Source organism: Temnothorax longispinosus, chromosome 9 (genome assembly GCF_030848805.1).
Source record: "Temnothorax longispinosus isolate EJ_2023e chromosome 9, Tlon_JGU_v1, whole genome shotgun sequence".
In the NCBI taxonomy this organism is placed as follows: Eukaryota; Metazoa; Arthropoda; class Insecta; order Hymenoptera; family Formicidae; genus Temnothorax; species Temnothorax longispinosus.
The window spans coordinates 15,787,699-15,804,826 of NC_092366.1; the positions used below are offsets into that span (position 1 = coordinate 15,787,699).

The 17,128-nt window shown below is 33.9% G+C and overlaps 2 protein-coding genes across 2 annotated transcripts; both read left to right on the top strand.

The window, feature by feature from the left end:
• The first annotated feature begins 1,861 nt into the window (after positions 1–1,861).
• Positions 1,862–8,235, top strand: LOC139819690 (neprilysin-like). Its single transcript, XM_071789266.1, is given in 20 exon segments — positions 1,862–2,018; positions 2,340–2,536; positions 2,657–2,818; positions 2,888–2,971; positions 3,086–3,297; positions 3,555–3,720; positions 3,888–4,351; positions 4,353–4,577; positions 4,654–4,746; positions 4,821–4,962; positions 5,037–5,148; positions 5,511–5,601; positions 5,679–5,855; positions 5,930–6,045; positions 6,138–6,199; positions 6,285–6,336; positions 6,499–6,566; positions 6,731–6,867; positions 6,980–7,147; positions 7,288–8,235. Coding segments are annotated over 20 exon segments (2,931 nt in total). The 5' UTR covers positions 1,862–1,998; the 3' UTR covers positions 7,471–8,235.
• A 3,215-nt stretch (positions 8,236–11,450) lies between these two features.
• LOC139819691 (uncharacterized) lies at positions 11,451–16,061 on the top strand. Its single transcript, XM_071789267.1, has 3 exons — positions 11,451–14,093; positions 14,600–15,020; positions 15,513–16,061. The coding sequence occupies exons 1-3, from the start codon at positions 13,718–13,720 to the stop codon at positions 15,904–15,906; spliced, it is 1,191 nt and encodes a 396-aa protein (XP_071645368.1). The 5' UTR covers positions 11,451–13,717; the 3' UTR covers positions 15,907–16,061.
• The last annotated feature ends 1,067 nt before the right edge of the window (positions 16,062–17,128 follow it).

Genomic DNA, 17,128 nt, shown 5'->3' on the forward strand with positions numbered 1-17,128 from the left:
GAAAACTCGTATAGGTATATTGTCCCAAAAAATAAAAATCCCAAAATTTAAGAAACGTGACAATGTACCGAAAGGGCAAAATCCCGAAATCTTAAAAATGAGACAGTATCGTTTGTTCCAGAAAACAAATGATTGTCAGATAATCCCCCCACCCCTAAAAAAAGTTGTTATAGGCTGCGTTCGTCTTGATGCTTTCAGCGCTGAAAGCATCGCTCTATCTTCGTTTGATGTTCGATGTGCAACAAAGATAGAATGATGCTTACAGCGCTGAAAGCGTCAAAACGCACCCAGCCATAATAGGAAACATCAGGTAGAAGTTTCAAAGTCCTAGATCATTTACTCCCGAAACGGCGAACAATCAAAATCTCGGTGGGACACGAAAGTGCATGGTTGGGTGATTACGTCAGTGTTGTATAATTTAAGCGTATTTAAAATATTTTTGTCGTTAAAAAAACATTTGACATTCCACAGAGGACTATTATGGCTCAGAGACAGATGGAAGAGGTGGGGAGGAGCTACAATTATAAAAAAAAAATTAATTTTTTTACATAAAAATATCTGTCACACTTCAAATCCGTCTTTTCTTATTCAAAAATTCTTTTTTAGTATTCTTTAAGTCCTTAAAGTCCTTCTGTACCATTTAAAAATTACCAAATTTGCGGCGACGAAATTAAGTATTCCTATTTAATTAATAATTATCTCATTTTTTTTTCTCATTCGCACTACTTTTAGCTTTAATTTGCGTGTTTGATCATTAAGCTTCGTCAATTTGTTCGTGAGTTACGATTTTTTAAATAAAACGAGTCGTAAAGTGTGTTTGTCAACATATAATTATTGTAAAAAAATATTTAAATAAATGATTTCCAAATGTTCTTTACATTTTAGTCAAAGGTACAAAGATACTATAATAATTTTTGGGAAATTTTTCAAAGCTATTAACATTTTGAAAAACGCGTGGGACTCGAAAGTGCATGGCTGGAGGACTGATGTGCCAGAAAATACGTTGGAGGGTTTAAGGGTTAAGCACGTGTGCGTCAAAGCCAACAATTGGATACAAAAATCACTCGAAATAACATGAACCGGAATTGGAATTAAATTATATATTTATAATTTAAACTACCATGATCATTTATTACGTACTTCTTTTTTAATCTAAGTTTCTTTAAAAAATATAAATCATTATAAAAGAGCGTTTTTTGCAAATGTAAATAAAGATTTATATTTACAAAATAATAGGTATTTTATTTGATAGGTATTTTATTTGATTTAGAGAAATGTTAACTTTTGCTCCATTTGCGATACATCTTTTGAAAGCGTGATTAAAAAACGTGAAAGAAATTCTAGAGCATTATAATAATTTTAATGCGCAACACACAATTCTGCAATCAATTTATCTTCACAGTTTTGCAATTTATTTAAATTGCATTACGTAAATAGATATGATAATCATGAAACGACGGACGTCCTGAAAACGATAATTTGTTGTAAGTACATCGATTAATTAAATAGATACACGAGATCCCGTTGACCATGATAAAAAACATTTATTTGATATTTAATTCAATTGCTATTTTTATTTATCATGCATTAATCCTTATTTAGCATTTCCAAATTTTCGAAAAAGGGTACTATTTTCGAAGATCCACTATTCGTCGTGCATTACCTTCCAAGTTGTTAAACTTGGGCGAGAAAAAAAGAGAAATTTGTGAAAATTAATATTCCTTGAGTTTGAGATTACAACATTATCCGTTATTGCATATCTGTTATCGTAGGCACCGTTTTATATTAATATAGATCAGAAGGACAAAAGATGATGAGCCGTCGGGAGATCCGGCCTTCGGCTCTATCAATGCGATATGATTGCGTTGCAGGATCCTTCCGCAGTATAAATAAAAGAGCTATGCAACAAATAATCTTATTTTGCGGCGAAGAACATAAGAATACGTTTACCACATAGCGCAACTAAAATTTATATCAGCCTCAGATTGTTGTGCAACAATGAGGCGGTTAATCCTTCTGTAAGTAACTTAATTATAATAATTATTTTTTAAATACGATGTCAATCATAAGCGAATCGGCGATTACTAATTTTGATTTTTAGAAAACTAATAATCTGTTTTAATTGATAAGTCAGGAAAGCCTAAGCGATCCATATTTATATAGATGTGTTTTTCTTGTTTCGAATTTTAGATTCACTACCTGAAATAAGTACTGGTATTAATTAAGAATTATTCTTTATACATTAGATTTATTTTTTGTTTTTTATTTTCATATATCGTTATTCATCATTTCTTACACAGTACCATTATACTTATTTGATTTTGAATTGCATTTTGTAGCGCCTTCATTGGCGTGCTTCTAGTGAAAAATGGCACACCGTCGAAAAACCAGAAATATCCTTCACATCTGGAATGGTTGTTTGGTTTAAACAATAAACAAGATGAAAATAAGGAAGAAAGTAAGGAAGATAATAAGGAAGTAAATAAGGAAGTAAATAACTCGACTGTATGCCAATCTCAGGAGTGCAAAAAAATAGGTATTTATAAAACAGCAACGGATGTAGTTGTAATTATAATTCAATTAACAGCTATAGTCTTGATAATTTAAATCTTTATAATTATCCATTGTCTTTTTTCTTGCTTTCATTTTTTTCCAGCTCGGATAATAACGGAGAGCATGGACAAAACTGTGGATCCGTGCGATGATTTTTATGAATACGCATGTGGAAACTGGCCGAAGCATAATCCCCTTCCGGAGGGGAAGAAAACCTGGAGTATGTTCGCAAGTGCGCAAGAGAATGTCAAGAAGCAAATAAAGGGTAAACGCCAAATCAGCTCAAACTGTAATTCAAAACTTGTGATATTAAAGATTGAATGATATTTTGCAGAAATTTTTGACGAGGGTCCCAAGAAGAGCGATCCTCTGGCGGTGAAGCTCGCAAAGAAGTGGTACGCGGTATGCACGGATACAGGTAAGCGCGAATGACTCTCGAATGAATTAAAACCGTTCAAAAATTCGAATATTTATTATTTTTATACATAATCGTGTTCCACGATATAATCGCTGATTCACGAAATGCTTCTAGATGCAATGGAGAAGTATGGGCTCGAGCCACTTGTCTTTACCATGTCGCGAATAGGCGGCTGGCCGTTGATAATGGAACCGGACGAGTGGAACGAGCAGGAATACAGTTGGCAAAAAGTGGATGATCAATACGTGCGCTTGACGGGAAGAAATGCTTTTCATGACGTGCGCGTGATCGATTATGGTTGGAACGATACTCGGAAAATAGTACATGTACTTATCAGAAGTTTTTGAATAAGATTATCATTATGTATGTATGGTATTAACATTACGCAATCAAATCCGAATCCAAAAGCGATGTAATTGGAGTCTTTATAACGTTATTATACAGCATTCACATATATTATGTATCATCGAGCACTCATTTTATGCGTTGCTCTTTGCATTACACGTGGATGTAAATTTATAATCTAAACATTTGCCTTAATTTCTCATTAGTGATCTTTTTTAATGTAAGTTCTTGTTGCTAGATCAATATGCCGCATATGCCTCCGGGTTCATATAGAGTCTGGGGTGAAATCGACGATAGCGAAGAAGATGAAAGCGATGAGGATCCTAGTGACGAGGAGAAGCAAAGCGACGAGCAGAAAGATAGTCAAGAACCTGGAAGCGAAAACAAAGACGATAACAAAACCGGTACTAATAAATTTAGGGCCGTAGGGCCGGTATTGATAGGAGATCGGGAAAATCAACGTAGTAGTAGAGCAGTCATGGGGTAGCAGCCTAAGTGCTAGGCGTATGAACGAAGGATCCCGAGTTTCGAGTACCGGTCGGCTCCGTTAATTTTTTTCCGTCTCTTTCAGATCCCAGTGACGAGGAGAAGCAAAGCGACGAGCAGAAAGGTAGTCAAGAACCTGGAAGCGAAGACAAAGATGATAACGAAACCGACACTAATAGTAACGATGACAATGAAAGTGATAATGACGACGACGATGAAGACGATAATAACAATGATGACGAAGATGATAATGATGACGATGAAAATGACGCTAAAGATGACGACGAAGAAGACGATGAAGATGATGATAACGATACAAACGAACAGAATGACGATGATAACGAGAAGAAAAAAGTCGGCATGAAAAAGACTGGCAAGTCCGTAAAAAAAATAAAAAATAAAAATAAAAAATTGGGACATAGTAAACGGATGAAGAGTAGTACTCACTCCAAGAAGTACAAAAACCATAAGATGAAGAAAGAGAGGGTAAAGAGACGAGCAATATCGACACATGTTCACGAGAGTGCGGAAGAACAAAAGAAATCGCGTGAAGCATCAAGAACGTATGGAGAGACTAAAGAAAACTTTAGAGGCAACAACACCGCAGATCAGCACAGAAGTAACGATTGGTGAAGTTGATGAGCCGAAGAAATACGCTAATTACATCTCGAAAGTAGCTCGCGCCATAGCGAAAGTAAGAGGTGTCGAAGTCTCGAAGGAACATATGAATAAAGATATTCAAGATATGATCAAATTTAACATGAAACTAGCTAAGGTGAGTGTTATACATTACTTCGTAGACAACGGAAAAAAAAAGACTGTATAATAGCCCGAATAATAATATATTTCAGATTACTACAAATCGCAGCAAGGATAAGAAGATGACACTCAAAGATTTCCAAGCATGGTATGATGAAAAGAAACCTGCAACTCCCAACAGCGCAGTAAGTCGTTTTTTAATTGATTAATTTAATCTGTAAATGTCTCTGACTAATTAAGCATGATTGACGCCACATAGATTAACTGGGTGTACAAAATTGGAGAATTATTTGATGAGGCCCACGTGTCTATAGATAGCGATTTAGATTTAAAAATTTATTTACCAAATTACTTTGATGGTCTTGTCGCTTTGCTGGATGAGACGTCGAGTCGAACAATCGGTAAATTTTGATAGAAGTGCGGCGATAATAAGGAAATGTCGTCGATAGACACGCTCACGCGAGATATGTTTCAGTGAACTATATACATTGGAATTTCTTGAGCAGAATAATAAGAACTACCACAAGTGAAATGAGAAAATTATACAATGCATGGGAAGGAAAAGAGATATATGGATTTCCAGCGAGGTATGATGCCAAGCTCTTTTATCGAAAATAGTTTCTCACATAATTATCAGCATAACCATTCGCTCTTCACCTCGCTAGAAATATAATTCTTTTTTATTACATTCTATTTTTACCCTAACAAACACCAAAACTAACGTTTACATACTCTTCATCTGTTTACTATGTCCTAATTTTTTATTTTTTGCAAACTCGCCAGTCTTTTTCATGTTTTTTTCTTCTCGTTATCATCGTGATTCTATTTGCGTTAGTTTGTGTGTTTGCTGGGTACATTCTTATTCTTAATATAGTCTTAACGCGTGAATCAAAATTGAGTTGGTTCTAGATTATATCGATGTCAAACTGATCATGAATTGTTACCACAGATGGGACCAATGTACACGGGAAATGGAGATGAGCGACATTCTAGCGTACGAATATGTGAGAAACCATTTCTCTGATGAAATTCTGGCAACCGTAAGCACTTTGTATTGAATTATTATAACAGTCTTCTGACTATCTTTGCTCGATTGCATCACTTATTCCTATTGCAGGCATCGGACATGATAGACGATATACAAAAGGAAGTAGAGTATCAGATTAAAGAATCAGATTGGGTGGATGAGGATACTAGGGATTTTGTTTTAGCGAAATTAGTAAATATGAACAACTTTGTCGGATATCCAGATTGGTATAGGAATAACACTATCGTTAAACGATATTTTCAAGGAGTGAGTTTCTTAAAATTCATTAATTGCCACTCCCCATAGTGACTGTTTTATTTAATTATAATGTTCTGTTAAAGCTCGTTGTCGGAAATTCGTATTACGAGAATACTCTCAGCTATGACAGATACCGTAAGTGGAAAAATCTACGAAGCTTATTGAGGACAGGTGAAGAGGAAGAGGAAGAGGAAGAGGAGTAAGATATTGCATTTGTATTTTTTCCGACATAATTACAGCTTTATTTTTTCATTTGCAAAATAAATTCATGTAATAAATTCCGTGTTACAGAATATTTCAGATAAGCCCTGTAATGGTAAATGCATTTTTCTCCCGGGGTGACAATTCCATAGGTTCGCCTTTTTTAGAAGAATTAAATCTAAACGAATTTACAACTATTCACGTTGTCATTGATATTAATCTCTTTTTCGATTATAGCCCTCTCGGCAGCGGATTTCCAGAGCCCATTATTCGCTTATGACCGACCGCAGTAAGTGAATAATTTTGATTAAAAATATCAACGCGACTAGCGTAGCGATAAGCTTACATTATTACAAACAAGCTTACATTATTTCTAAAAAATTTATAATTTTTAATAAAATAAACCAAAATCATTTTTAATAAAATTTTTTCTAACTACTCTTTATTCCAGAGTTATTAATTATGGTATTATTGGATTAATCATCGGTCACGAAGTTAATCATGGATTCGATGATGATGGTAACATTATGAAATAATATGTATTTCTCGTTTACTTTATTAAATTACAGTATTTCATTGTTGATAATATAGTGACATCTATCATTTTACTCCAAAGTATATCTAAAAAATTCTTTGAAAATATTTAAAAAATATGATAAAAAGAACCAAAAAATAATTTTTAGGACACTTGTATGATAAAAACGGAGATTTTGTGGAATGGTTATCCGCAATGGACGAAGCATATGGTAAAAGAGCAGAATGTTTTGTCGAACAATTTAACAATTATCCCGTTGACAAAGAATCGAATTTTAAAATAAATGTACGTTATCTATTCTGTATTTTTGATTACCATTTTAATTTAAATTACCGTTATTTTTCTTGTCGTGCGTCTTGAAAATGTTTAATCGTACTTATATTGTCAAAAATTGCAGAATTATGGCAACAAGACGGCGGGAGAGAATATCGCGGATACAATGGGATTAGAGGCAGCGTTTAAAGCGTATCAAAGGAGAGAAAGAGAATGCGGAAAACCGGATACTGTGTTGCCGGGCCATGAAGACCTCACGACCGAACAACTTTTCTTCCTGTCCTTTGCTAATGTAAGTATCACAGACCATGAATGCAGAGCTGCAATAATTAAAAATTGCGAGAATAATAATAATAATAATAATAATAATAATGATTAAAGTAAACGTTTATGTGTTTTAATATATGTTTGAAATTACGGTAATGCTTGCAGTTGTGGTGTGAAGCTGCGGCAACGAATAACGCCACTATAGATGACGCTCAATCTGACGTGCATAGCACCGGACGGTTGAGAGTGATAGGAAGCGTTTCAAATTCACGAGACTTCGCCGAAGCTTACAATTGCCCGGTTGGCAGTGCAATGAATCCCGAAAAGAAATGCCATATTTGGAAATGATTAACTACAAATATTACAAATTAAGCTTCTCAATACTTGAGAAAAATGTTAAATTGATTGTTTGTAATTTTCTATCCATATATCGATAAGTATATATAGTATGTAAAATAAGACATATATATATATATATATATATATATATATATATATCACTTAATATAAATATCGATATATAAATATCGCTGATCAATAGCAATTACCTCAGAAAATGACACCTAATAAAACGTCTTATTATATACTGTGAACGTTTCTTATAAAGAAATCGTTTAACTTTTTCCTTCATGAAATTTTTATCGTGATCTCGTCTTGAGTAAAAAAAGATTATATTTATGTATTCAGGTGTATCGGTGAAGGAATGACGCACGTATAATATATATATAAAAAAAACACTTGTCATTTTTATAATTGAATTCTCCGAGTTTAAAATTACGTTCACAGTATAATAAGACGTTTTATTAGGTGTCCCTTTCTGAGGTAATTGCTATTGACCAGCGATATTTAATCAGTTGTCAATGAATTAAAAGAGGAAAGCAGAGAGGAAGAATACTAGCAAAAATTTTTATATTGATAAGTTGCAATGTTCCATACATAATCCATATAGTCATTCTTTTACAAAGAACGTTTAGATGTTTGAGTAGTGATACGTTTGTCGGTAGAATTCTTATAGTTTATGGGCTATTATACCGCAACACGTTATGACACCTAAATAAACGCCATCATCACCTATTTTCAAAATACATATTAGAAATATATACATATACGTTTCTTCTGACGGTTGATTAACTTTCGTTTCTGTATAAACAATTGTTTATTCGAACCGACTCAATTGAGACACGATCGCTCGACCAAGGACGAACAGATGTTAATCGATTGTAGATATTAGAAGTTCAGACCGAAAGCATCGCGTTACGCCAAGTTCCCCGCAGGCGTGTGTGCTGCATATGGCAGACATCTAAAACACAGTCAGACGGGAATCGAGTATGTATTTTGAGTGTAATACCGACATTAATCTTCGTAAATTAATGTCATTTGTTCTACTTTTTATGCACACCATTCTGCTTTTCCTGCGCCTTTAACGGTTTTATTATTTCTATATTGTTCAATTGTTCGAGCATCAACTGTTGCTTCTTTTTCTTCTTCTTCAATAATTTCCTTAAAAAAAATACTGGCAATTTTACAGTTTCGATTACTAAGACGAGAAAGCGCGCAAGACCTTAACGGAACGTGCGGCAATCATAAATGATAAATAGAAAAATGATAGAAAAATACTACAAAATGGTTTTAGTCTTTTTTCCTCGTTTATAATGTTTTTTTTTTCAAGCTGATTTCATCGATTTTTGTTAAGTATCTTTGTTGCGCGCCGACTCCGGAACTATATCAAAATCTGAGTCATTTTTGGCTAAAATTATATGAAATAAATATGTTCTCGTCAAGATATACGGTAAATTTATATTATTTGTTCGCACTCATTCGGTCGTCAAAATCGCCAATGTACCGCTTAATATTGTCAATTTATATAGTGTCGATCGTGAAACTATATGCTTTTTATCGTTACAGTTAATTTAACGGCAGTCGTGAAAGTATATATACGATTGAACGGTATAACGGGATATCGTCTTATTTCTATGATTTCGGGATTATGACATTTCGGCACATTGCATTATCACGTTTCTAAGATTTCGAGATTATATCCTTTCGGCACATATTGTCATAGTTTACAATTTTTATGATTTTGATTCTTCAGGACAATATACGAGTTTTCAAATTTTGGCACATTTTTTTCGGGACTTTGTATGTCCACCATATTCAGCAAAAGGCATTTATTAAATTCGTGATTATGGCATTTTTTCCGAAATAGAGAAATATTTTTCTGACAAAAACAATAAATATTTTTCTGTTTTTAATAAATAAAATATAAATATATCACTTACTCGAAATGTTAACCCTTAACATACCCCTTGGGTCAAAATGACCCAGCAAAAAATTGTGTCGCATTATCCATCATTGAAACGCTGAAATCGGGATCTGTCGCGTCGTCTTTTGGTAGTTTTAACCTCTCTCTAGATGGTGGTACAGTCGCTGTAAGTCAGCAGGCGTCCGGCTGTGTCTGGCTGCCGTCCGCGTCAAACGTTCCGAAAATCACGGGTCATTTTTTGAAATGTTAGCTTTTGCGCGTATTTTTATTTTAAAGTATATAATCCAGAGAGTATGCAGTTAAATTTTCACGTAAAAATATTGAAAATTTAGAAAGTTATTGAATATTTCGTAAAAAACAATTTTTTGGTTTATAAACCATATTTTGAATTTTTGAACCATAAAGCTTTATTAATAACCCTTCACAAACAATCTCACATTTATTTTGAGTGTTGCAAAAATACACCCTTTTAATTTCAGCCAAAAAGAATCGATCCCCCGTTTGTGGTAATTACGTAAAGTAGCGCTGGGTCAAAATGACCCAGTGTGTATTTTATGTCTCAAACAGGTAGTGTGTATGTTAAGGGTTAAGAAAACTATGTAAATTATAATTTCACATAATCCAGATATGAGATTTTATTTATTAAAAAGAAAAAATTTTATGTGTTTAAGTTTATATACATATGTGTGCGTATAGAAAGTGGGAGAGAGAGAGAATAAAAGATTACGTAACTTTTATATTTTTGTTATTTTACTTTTGTGTGTGTGAAAGAGTTTTATAACATTTTTAGTTATATAACACTTTAGAAACTCTGTAAAAAAAAAGATAACAGGAAGCTGAAACATCGATCTTTATAAGAAATGGTCACTATCAGGAACTCATAATCTGCCGGACATGGGAAAGATTTCCACGTCCCCTCATGATATTGACAAACACATTAAAAGACGCTCAGAGATGGTATATAAGAACAGAAAGCATTGTTATAAATATATATAAGTTATAATAAGTTATTTAAATAATGTTGTTGATTCCTCGATTATGATTTTTCAGAAAAGATCAATGCTAATTACCGTTTAAGCCAACGACATAAATGGTAAATCAATGCAGTGAGAAGAAAAGATTGCGTCTCTTATTTCCGCGACGGACGAAAATAGCCAATAGCTGCTGGTGATGAGAACAGAATTCTTCATGACAAGAGGGATATCATATATCAACAACGACCCGTGCAAATGTTTGATGAAGGAAAAGCATGCTGGAATTATCACACAGCTATATAAGTAGAAATTCTCGTGCTTGAGCCGACAGCGAGCAAATCCCAAATATGTAAATATTTTTTTCTGTTAAAAATAGAATATAGAATATTTTAAAATTTAGAATTTTTGGAATTGAAAACGTCAAAACTCCGTAAATTAATTCTAAGAGACTGATTAAGTAGATGTCTCGGGAAAGTTGTAAAATATTTATATGTAGGTAAAAATATAAAATATGTTTATTATTTTTTTCTGAAATTATCTAAAATCTCAATAGTACAAATACAAAAAATCAACATTTTTCTAATATTGTACGCGACACACGCACGCACACAAATGTAAATTACGTACAAAATGTCGTAACAATTCTTCGAAATTAAATGGATTATTTAAAAAGCTAGCTATGGGGTATTGTGAAGTTGATAAAATCATTTACTTCACATTTTTCTTCAATTTTCTATTTTACGAGTATTTTAGTGTCATCTGCAGCAATGCTGTGCTACATCACGCGTTATACGCACGAATTTCCTCAATCCGAGTATTTCAATATCAGAAATACAGTAGCCTATAGCACCACTGCCATGAATTTCGTGAATTATTCTACAATTTAAACGCACATATATATGTATACTCACGTAACGCCTTTTGTCCTGCATTATACACCTAATATGAGAAACGTTGCATGATGAAAATTTAACAAGAGAACACGGGATATATTTAAAGCAAGTAAATTATAATTCTAATACATAAATTATAATTTACTTGCTTTTAATATTTCCTGTGTTCTTAAGTTAAATTTTCATTACGCAACGTCTCTCATATTAAGGTGTATAGACGCAGAACAAAAGGCGTTACGTAAGTATATATATGTAAGTTTAAATTGCATAGAATAATTTATGGAAACGTGAAAACGGTGCTCTAGGCCACTGTAATTTCTGAGATTAAACATACGTACGCTACGTGTATGTGTGTATGTGTATGTGTGTGTATGCATGTGTGTATTAAATAACAGTTTTCGTGTTCTCGATTAATCACAAATAATGTAGTCTGCCTGCCTGCCGTTATAAGTCGTTTCGTGGTCAGTCTATCTACCTTCAATACCTTCTATAGATAACAAATGGTAACTATAAACTTTCCATGTAATTGTACGTGAAGCCAATTTGCGTAATGAGATAACGCACCCATTAGATTACATTTTATTATGATAATTAAACGGTTGAGTTTTAATTGCCGCTATCGACTTACCGAATTAACTTGTGTTGTGATAACATCACCGGAGTATCACATTACGTCTATTTTGCTTGGTCATCTAACTATAGATTGGTACGAAACTTTACCGTCTAATGCTCAATGTCTCAGGTTACTCGAAGCAATTAATTAGCTTGCATTGTCGCAGGAAATTGTCTTCTGTTCAGATTATCTTAATCTGACGAAATACGCAAGGGACTTTCATTTCTCGAGCCATCAAATTTCATGAAACCATTAAACGGATTGCTATGTGAGAAACATTAAATGGAGGTAATTCATTAATTACAAGAATTAATTATATTACATCTTTTCCAAGAACAGCAATGCGTTTTATACTTTGCCATCTCTGCGCGCTGTACAACCTTATACAATTACGTTTCGAAAGTTCAGGGTTTTCCATCTCGATGTGTGTGATTTTTTATGATTATACAAAAACGCCTGTAACTCCATCAATAATTCAATCATGGCACACTCGATAAAACAATTTTATAAACGTTTCTCGAACACGGCGTCCTTGTAGATCTGCAGAAACTTGCCGTTGTAATTGAAGGAAAAAGAAAAAAAAAAACAAATGGCAAGAGAAATACTTTCTACGGTACGCAATTACGTCGCAATTTTTTTTCACGGAGCATTCTATTTGTCCCGTCCACCCCCATGATGCCAGTAAATCTCACCGCGTCGCATCACGGTCCGAACGGAATACGTTAAGACAAGTAATTGGACTTGATTACGTATCTTTATATTGACTGCATGTCTTTGAATCCCTATAGGTATGTTTGCGCCACAAGTATTCAATAAATCATCGAGACAGATACCTACGGAGAGATCGCTGAAGAAGCGTACAAGCAATCTTTAGACTGTGTAAAAGTCGAGCTTTAAACAAAAATTGAACAATAGATTATTATATAATATGATTACTTCGCAGAAAAATGTTGCCAGCAAAGAACATTTCCCGTAAATGGTGACTTACGCTAAATGACTACTAAATAAGTATTAGCAATAAAACACAAAAATGTTAAAACATGAACATTTTAGTTCATTCAAAAAATTTTAACTCTAAAAATAAAACACATAGAAAACATTTTTATGTGAATAATTTATTGCATCAATATTAAAAGTTAGTTATACATGATCTTTTTTATATTCACACTGTTTTATATCCATCTATTTTGAAACTACTATATCACGACAAAATTCATTACCTTTCTGCGAGAACAGAACAACGAAAGAGCATTATTCAATTTTTATCTCGAGTCGCTGCCAACTATGCGACCATAACTGTTTTTGCGACGCAAAACTCGCCGTCAGAAGCAGAAGAGCACTATCATTATCAAATAATGGCGTCGTCAAAGGGAAAAGCGAGAGACCGAAGACCCGCGAAGAAGCGAGTAACACGACGAATATCACATCCCGACACTCGTTCCCGAGTTAAACCGGCACGCCGTAAACGCGCGAGTACTCCATATCGACGGCAGCCATGCAATACCATTAGTATACCTCAATTGGTCTATGAACTCCTCACCATTGATAAATATAATCAAGGTATAATACGATTGAGACATAATTACATGATTAACATCAATGAGCTGTAGTAGATCCAAGCATAAAATTAAATTATTTTGACATACTCTTAAGCGTTGCACAACTTGAACTTCTCAGCTTAAAATCTAAAATCAAGTACATCCTAGGTATAACATCTAAGACTGAATTTTATTTTAATTGTATATATTCTGTATTATATAATTATAATCGATATTTGATAAAGCATTGTCATTATCAGTTAAAAATAACCTAAAGATACCGATTTGTAATCTATAACATCGTTGCTACATATATGTTTGTTGTCGCAGAAAAAAAACGCTTTCCGTCTCCGGAACGCGTCGAGACACGCTCGAAGCGTCAGAGAATGCAGAATTCTCACGAGCAGCAAAGGCTCTCGTACGAAGCGGTCGATCATCGCGATGATTCAGAATCCGTGCATATACCCGAATACACAACAGAGTCTAGACCTACATCCATCGATAGCCTCACGGAAGCAACGGATGCTGCAAATAGCTCGGCGCCGACGAGTTCCGCGAATAGCAGCGTGTCAAATGTTTCAATGGAACCAATCAAGCTGGCAAACTCGCTCAACAACGCCAAAGCACTTTTCAGAAAAAGATCCCTGGTACAGCTCATTAACAGTTACATCAAAGCTGGCATCGAAGAAGGTGCATTATTCAGTGGAATTTTTCAGCCTATATATACATAGTGGTAAAAATAAATGTTGAATAGTAATAGCAGAAAAACTTTGGGTCCTTCCTCTCATAGAAACAAAGAAACTGCTATAACATAATTGTTTTTCACATTAAAAATTTGCATAAATCTTCTTTGGAGAATTTACCAAGATACATAAAATAAAATCATTTCTACCATTGTTTTCCATTTAATTTAAAAAGTTTTTGCACACAGTTTTTAAAACTATTATTTTATGTGAGAAATTTTAAACATCTTTTTCTTCTTTTTTTTCCGACAATTTATAGCGTACGAATAAGTGTAACGATGATTTCTAGAACAGACGCATCAAACGAGCGCGTTTCAAGTAGACGGACCCGTTTGGTACGTCTGTGTTACGTGTATCGTATTGTCATTCTATCTTGTTATACGTAAGAGCGCTCTTAATGGCAACGTCAAAGTTCACGAGATGATGACGCAACGAATGACATTCACATTATAGGGAAGCGACATGCCAAGAAGTATATCCGCAAAGCACTATCTTTTGGCGTGAGATCGGGTTACTTGATCCCGGCCGATCCGCAAGGTAATGTGCTTCGTGTGTGCCCGACTCTGGACACACAATCTTGGAGCTGGAGATCGACCGACACCGAGTCTCGACAAAGACGGCGCAACGCTCGACGAGGGAAGCCGCATTTGACAACTGTCGCCGATCGAAAGGCAATGCGTCGCGGGATACCGCGAGATAAGCCCCTTATTCACAATGCGGACGACAGGCGGACGGCATCGAAAAGGAGATACAGAGCGCAACTCGCTAAAAGTCCTGCCAGAAGTTTGAGCACGCGAGGGAGCACTCCGAAAAAATCGTCTAGTAAATCGTTACGCGAGAAAAACAAATCAAAAGTTGTCACGAGAAAGAACAGGTTAGTTAATTATCTTATTTTAAAAGAAACATTTGTTGCAATTTTTCTGTCTTTCACTATTTTCTCGTAACCATTTGATGTATATAAAATTTGAAAATGGTTTTAAAATTTTCTCATAAAATTACGATGTCGCAAAATTAGAACAATTTCTTACAAATCCGTTTCTGAAAATACTTTTTTTATTGCTTTTTTCTTATGCTCTTTATATTGAATAGTGAACGAGCTTAAATGTGTTACAAAAATGGATTTAATGAACTTTAATATAGTACGGACGTTTTAATAAGCTTAAATTCATTATGAATGACTGAGATTTAAACGTGGGAAGCGAGAAGATAAAAAGATGTCACAGTGGTATTAAATTCTCTTTTTCTCATTGTATTCCTGTCTCATTGTGAAGCACAGTGTTTGCGATACTGTTTTACGTAATAAATTTTGCCAGTGCATATTTATTTAATTAAAAAAATAAATTTGTTTAAACCGTGTTTGTTTTAGTAAAATTAACAATACGATCAACAATAAACGAGAACAACAACGGAAAAAAGACGACGGCGGAAATATTAAGAAGTCAGTCAAAAGACGACGTACGTCCTTCTCCGCGAAACGTGCGGAGAATGATCATGAGCCAGTTGAAGAAAGTTGTAAGGACGTTAGCGAAAAAGATCGCGATCAGTACAAAAGCAATGAAAATAATAGAGCTAAGAGACGAAAGTCGACGTCGAGCCAAGAGGACGAAGAGAGAATGGAGAAACGAAAGACCGAGGAAAATGTCAACGATGACAGCATAGAAAGTAGGAATTCCAATGATGAAGACAATGACAAAAAATCTGAAAAAGGGAGTGACGAACATGACATGAACGACAGAGCGACTAGAGAAATGGAACATTAAAGAATGAAACGTGTATCTTGAATGACGTCTTTTTTAGTATAGAAACGAGAAATTTCTGTCTTTCATACTCTTTATTTTTTTATTTTGTTTGTAAAATATATTTATTACATAAAATTTTGTAAGATCCAATTAAAATTATATTTTTATATCGCAAACATGTGTCGTCATTCTTTCCGTTATTATTTTTAATATAGATTTTTATGTAGATTTTGGAAAAGAAATCTATTCCGCAAACATTTAATTTTGTTAGTCTTTTCCAGGATGCGTTCTTCACGTTTTATAATTAGACTAAATTAATTGATAATGTTCTACTGACACAGTAATATTAGTAATTTAATAAACAAGTAATTATATTTATATAGCTGCTTCCGGATATTGACAGAGATTTTTTAGATTTAATTTTATTTATATTCGAGACGAGAAACAGTTTATTGAACGCCTACAACGCTTATTCCGAATTGTTGCCGATTTAATTAAACTTGGCAAAATACTGCTGTGTCATAAACATTTCAAAATTCCTATTTTTGTTTTTCATTCGCTGTCCTATTTCTCTCTATTAGATATATCAAAATAAATCCACTTAGCTTTAAATATAACAGGTTTAACAAAGTTAACCTGTTAACTTTGTTAAACCTGTTACTCGAATTCAACTCACAATTTAAACAAGTAACATTGTATATAAAAGAAAAAATTTTGTTGGCTATTTAAAGCCAAAGAATTACAGTAGCGTTTGATTTCTTGATATATACGAATATCGTATATTACTGTTTGTGATTTATTGCAAACTTAATTAGTAATTAATCGATTACTCGAACGATAATTACAAATAACACTTTAAACAAAACAGAAAAAAGAAAAAGGAAAGACGAGAGATGAAGTAAGCGCCGACGACGTCATTGTTTTTCCTTTTTAATCTCCAACATTTCGGATAATTTTAAGCAAAATTCGTGTCGCGATCAAGTAATTATCCAGAAAATTCAAAAAATTGGATCAGATACATTCAGTAATTAGACAACAAATCTTTCACACTGTTTGAAAACCGAAAGAAATAACAGAATTAATAGTAACCCCAAAATGGCTCGCATAAAAAAGCATCGGAACGCGCAAAATCACCAAGAAATAAGTGAGTAATTATTTCGATGAGTTAAATGAATTTTGGTCATGTCGGTTCTTTTGTAATATCTTCACGGTTTTTTTCCAATCTAGCAGCAAAGACGCAGAT

Excerpts from the sequence above, each read along its gene's own strand:
- LOC139819691 (XM_071789267.1), top strand. The coding sequence starts at position 13,718 with ATGTTTGTTGTCGCAGAAAAAAAACGCTTTCCGTCTCCGGAACGCGTC. Across the intron at positions 14,094-14,599 it reads CAAAGCTGGCATCGAAGAAG|GGAAGCGACATGCCAAGAAG; the intron begins GTGCATTATTCA and ends TTCACATTATAG. Across the intron at positions 15,021-15,512 it reads GTTGTCACGAGAAAGAACAG|TAAAATTAACAATACGATCA; the intron begins GTTAGTTAATTA and ends TGTTTGTTTTAG.